We start from the raw sequence: 4,761 nt of genomic DNA on the forward strand, positions 1-4,761 counted from the left end.
CTTGTGGGGGAGCTGGGTGGCCGGGACCGGGGCCGGAGGGGGGCCGAGGGGGTCCCGAGGAGGGACTGAGGGGGACCGCAAGGGACCCGGGGAGGGGATGGGAAGGACCGAGGGGCGGGGGCAGAGGGGAGCGGCGGGACGGGCGGCGGGAGGGGGCTTCGGGGGGCCGGAGCGGCGGCCGGGAGTGGGCGGGGGAGGGGCGCGGAGCCGGGGCGGCGATGGCGGGGGGTGCCGGGGGCCGTTAATCCGGGGATTGGGAGCGCCCCCCCGCCGGCCCGGGGTGTGATTGGAGCCGGGGCCAGCGGCGGGACGATAAAAAGGGCGGCGGGCGGCAGTGGCCGCTCCGGGCCGGGCCAGGCGGCGGCGGCGGCGATGCCGGGGCGGGCGGAGCCGTCGGGGGGACGCGCGGCGGCGGCGGGGCCGGTGGCGGTGCCGGTACCGGTGGCACCGGGGGCGGCGGCGCGGCCGGGGGGCCCGGGGCTGCGGGCCAAGGGCTTCGCCATCACCGACCTGCTGGGGCTGGAGGCCGAGCTGCAGCCGCCCCCCGGGCCGCCCCCGCCCGCCGCCGCCGGTGGGTACGAGGGTGGCGGGACGCTGGGGCTGGGGCTGGGGCTGGGGCTGCTGTGCGGCCTTGGGGCGCCGGGCGCCCCGTGCCTGCTGCCCGCCCCGCTGCCGCTGCTGCCCGCCCGTGGCCCCCGCCCGCCCCCCGGGCCGCCGCCCGCCGCCCGCCGCCACAAGGAGAACATCTCCGGTGAGCGGGGCCGGGGACGGGGGTGGCCGCTCAGCCGGGCACGGGGACCCCCGGCCGGGGGCTGCCGGGACGTCCTCGCACCTGCGGCCCCGGGCATAGGCGGGGGCGGGGGCGGCGTAGCATCCTCTCGAGGGCGGGCTCCGATCCCCTGCTCCGGGGTGGTGGCACCGGTGCGGTGCTCCGGCCTCGGCCGCGGCCCTGATGCCGCCGGTCGCTGTGGGAGAGTACCCCAGCCCCGGACCCACTCCCCGCGGGCAGCTAGAGCCGTGTTTTGGGAGCCGGGTTTGGTCCCCCTGCTCCCGCGGGAACGTGACTCTTCCCCTCCCGCATGCTGCCGCCAGATGAGGACAGCCTGTCTGGGGACGGCGGCGACCTGAAGATGTCCACCTCCCAGATCAAGAGGAAGAAACGCCGGCACAGGTAGCGCCCGAGAGCGGGGCTGCCCCCGTCCTCCCCTCGCTGCTGCCACCAGCCTCCCGCTGGTCCCCGGGCTGGGGCGGTGGATGTGTCCCGGGGAGGGGAGAACGAGAAGGGCTGCAGCTGGGCTGGGGAGACGGTTTTCAGGAGGAAGACCTCAGCGGGGAGGGGGCTGCCAGCCCCGCCGCTTGCCGTAAGGGTCTGGGCTGTGTCACACGGTGCTCTCTCCTCTCGACAGGACGGTGTTCACGGCTCACCAGCTGGAGGAGCTGGAGAAGGCTTTCAACGAAGCTCACTACCCCGACGTCTATGCCCGGGAGATGCTGGCCGTGAAGACGGAGCTGCCGGAGGACAGGATACAGGTAGGTGGCTCCGCCGGTCTTCTCTCCCCATGGAGGCTGCGGGCTGCCGGCACCGGCTCTCTCTTCTGCTCGATGGCCTGTGAGTGCAGGTGGTGGGAATGTGGTGGCACTGACACGCCGCAGGGTGCTTGTGGGGGGGTGGCTCAGCTTCTGCCTCCCCGGCACTGACCAGGCTCCAAGTGGAAATGCAGAACCAGGGGACTGAGCTGGCCCTGACAGCTGCTCGCTGCCAGCAGCTTGGCTCTGTCCTCTGGAGACACAACTCAGGCATGAGCTGAGAACAATTCAGGAGCTGCTGGACCAAGCTGCATCCCACTAGCTCGCTCACCAGCTTGTCCCTTTGAGGGACACATGGTATTTTAGGGCCTAATCCTGCCCCACTGTGGAGCAGCTCATTGGCTTAAGCATGGGGTGGTAGTCCAGGCAGCAGCCAGGTTGTATGTACACCCCTTGAGCCTTCAAATGCAGGAAGGGGGTGGAGAGAGGGACTTAAGCACACTCTGTCATCATCGGTCACTGCATTATGGACCCCTTTTTCTGGAGAGGTTGGTGCTCTGTGTGGTGGCAGCAGAGGGGCCCTGTGGGCAGGTGGTGTGTAGGGTGACTTTGGCTGGGATTGCCCTCCTGTGTCACAATCAGCCTCGTGTAACCTGTGCTCCCTCTCCCCCCCTTCCTCCCCTCTCTCACTGACACCCACGTGTGTGCCCTCCCTCAACCCCCTCCCCACGCACCACCCCGGCTGTCCTCCTGCTGCCACCTGCGCGTCCCCACCCTGCGCTCCCACACCCAAACCCCTCCATGCACCCCCGCGGCTGCCCCTCTGCCCTGGACGCACACTACCCCATGCCCAACGGGCCCTGGCCGCGGGGGCTGTCTCCTCCCCAATCCCACCCCTCCGTGCTCTCCTGGCTGTTACCCCTGAAGGTTTGGTTTCAGAACCGAAGAGCCAAGTGGCGGAAGCGGGAGAAGTGCTGGGGCCGGAGCAGCGTGATGGCTGAGTACGGCCTCTATGGGGCCATGGTGAGGCACTCCATCCCTCTGCCAGAGTCCATCATCAACTCTGCCAAGAGTGGGCTGGTGGGGTCCTGCGCCCCATGGCTGCTGGGTAAGTGGGAGCTTGGGGCTGGGGGGGTTGGGGGGGCAGCTGTGGAGCAAATGTCCCTTCCTCTTTTGTACATCCGTCCTTGCCTTTTCCCTGAAAGGTGTGCAGGCTGACAAGCACCCTGGCTTTTCCACTCCCTCCTTGCAAAGAGCAGCTGGGAGAGGGATAACCTTTTACTGCTGTGTCAGACAGGTGCCTGTACATGGTTAAGTATAGCTTTCTAGTGATAGCAGCCAGCATGGGAGTCACAGGGTGTCTAGCAACTCATCACCCTCCCCCCAAAACTGAAGATAATATTAATGCTACCTCAGAACTACCCTCTGCTCATGCAGAGTCCACTGAGGCAGCACTCCAAATCCAGGCTGGGATGGGCTGTCACAGCACCCCTCTGCCTGTAAGTCTTCCCTGCTGCAGGGGAGATATGGACCAATTCTGCTGCAAGCCATCTTCTCGGGCTGCAGAGAGCTGCTGGCAGGGCTCTGTGTCGGGAAAGGCTGGTAGCTAGCATGAGTTTTCCTTGGGCTGCAAGCGAGAGCTGAAGGAAGCATCAGGAGGGCAGGAGGTGATGCTGAGCGGTCCCAGGCAGAAATAAGCAACCAGCACCCTCGGCTTTGCTCTCCCCCCTCTGAAAGGCATGCACAAAAAGTCCATGGAGGTGAGCAGGAAGGCGGAGAGCCAAGAGGAGTTGGCAGATGGCTGGCGAGAGAAGCAGGAGGAGGAAGAACTCAAAGGGAAGCAGGCCAGTTCCCAGAGGGGCTCCAACAAGCTTAGCCCTGCAAAAGATTCAGAAGACACAGCCATCGACCTCTCCAGGACAGCCAAGCATGAGAAGAGGGGCATACTGAGGCGGTGCATCAATGGGGAACCCCCAATGGAGCAGGACAGGGACCACTGAGTTTGGACTGCCCTGGAGGAGGCCAGACCTCACCGCTTCCTGGCGAGATAATATTTATTGATTTATTGATTATTTTTTTAATAATTGAACTTTTATCTGAATTCAGGGCATTTTGAAACCAGGCACATACATACCCTTGTCCCCTCACTTTCAAGCTGTTCACTTCTCAGCAATGCCAGGGTGGAGGGTGGGAGAGGTGTCCCAGCGGGGCCAAGAGCAGTGTGAAAACGAGACCGTGCTGTGGTCAGTGTGGACTGCTGCTGGGGAAGAGCCACCCTTCCCCTCTGGGCTGTGAGCGCCTCCCTGGCCAGCCAGGAGCACAAAGAGCAGCAGTGCAATGGGAGTCACTCCCTTCTCAAACGTGTGGGTGCAAAGACGGTGCAGGAGTTCAGACGCCTTCTCTGAGCACTTCCAACCCCGCACAGCACCCGCGTGGCAAGTCCCTCCGCTTTGAACACACAATTCTTCCACCTCGAGGAGCAGCAGGGTTTTTAAACATAGTAGGGTTCATCCTCAAGCTGGTGTAACCTGACAGACGCATCAGTTTATACCTCCTGAGGGTCTGGCCTGTCAATGCAGCCTTATCACTGGATTTACACTGTGTAGCTTCCTTAACTCATATTTGGGAGAAGGGGGTAAAGACATTTTTGTTTATGCAATGATTTTGTACACTCTTGAATGTTATCTGCCATACTATGCATAACAGAACAGACCTTTTTGAAAACCAAGCCATAGTACCCTGGAACAATTAAACAATTTTGTGAACTGACATAAGAAGATATTTTGTAATTGTCTGTAAAAAGTGTTAATGTCAGAGCTGTTCCTTGGTCGTCCTATATTTATGTCTAAAAGCACTTTAGTGATCTGGATTTTTGAATGTGGCTCTTCCTGTTTTGCCCACCATTTATTTATTACACATCCATAAATAAAATTGTGGTGTATCTTTGGTTTTCATGCTCTGCATTTCAATTTGTACCTTCCTTTGGCACATCTTGTGGTAGTTGCTGGCTTTGAGCAGGTCCTCCGCAGACTCATGAAAACTGGGCAGGAGAGCTCTGCTGAGGCAGTGTAGTTGTTCCGAGGGGGCAAAGCAAAGCCCTCATGTGTCTTCCCAGAACTGAAGTCTCATCCAGCAGCCTCCACGTGGCAGCAGGTGAGTGATTTGTGCCAGTCAAAGAGCCAAACCACGGCTGATGCCCTTGGAGATAGTCCGAAATGGAGCACTCAGCCAGTT

General features: G+C 61.9%; 1 protein-coding gene across 1 annotated transcript; it reads left to right on the forward strand.

The window, feature by feature from the left end:
• Window positions 1-294: 294 nt before the first annotated feature.
• On the forward strand, window positions 295-4,490 carry VSX1 (visual system homeobox 1). Its single transcript, XM_075089881.1, has 5 exons — window positions 295-751; window positions 1,093-1,171; window positions 1,407-1,530; window positions 2,455-2,635; window positions 3,265-4,490. Exons 1-5 carry the CDS (start codon window positions 373-375, stop codon window positions 3,525-3,527), a joined length of 1,026 nt encoding a protein of 341 aa, XP_074945982.1. The 5' UTR covers window positions 295-372; the 3' UTR covers window positions 3,528-4,490.
• The last annotated feature ends 271 nt before the right edge of the window (window positions 4,491-4,761 follow it).

The sequence above is a fragment of the Phalacrocorax aristotelis genome, chromosome 3 (assembly GCF_949628215.1).
Source record: "Phalacrocorax aristotelis chromosome 3, bGulAri2.1, whole genome shotgun sequence".
NCBI lineage: Eukaryota > Metazoa > Chordata > Aves > Suliformes > Phalacrocoracidae > Phalacrocorax > Phalacrocorax aristotelis.

What these genes read in the sequence shown, in the direction of transcription:
- VSX1 (XM_075089881.1), top strand. Translation starts at nt 373, where the DNA reads ATGCCGGGGCGGGCGGAGCCGTCGGGGGGACGCGCGGCGGCGGCGGGG. An exon ending in CCACAAGGAGAACATCTCCG is followed by an intron (nt 752 to 1,092) that starts GTGAGCGGGGCC and finishes TGCTGCCGCCAG; the next exon opens with ATGAGGACAGCCTGTCTGGG. An exon ending in CTGCGCCCCATGGCTGCTGG is followed by an intron (nt 2,636 to 3,264) that starts GTAAGTGGGAGC and finishes CCCCTCTGAAAG; the next exon opens with GCATGCACAAAAAGTCCATG.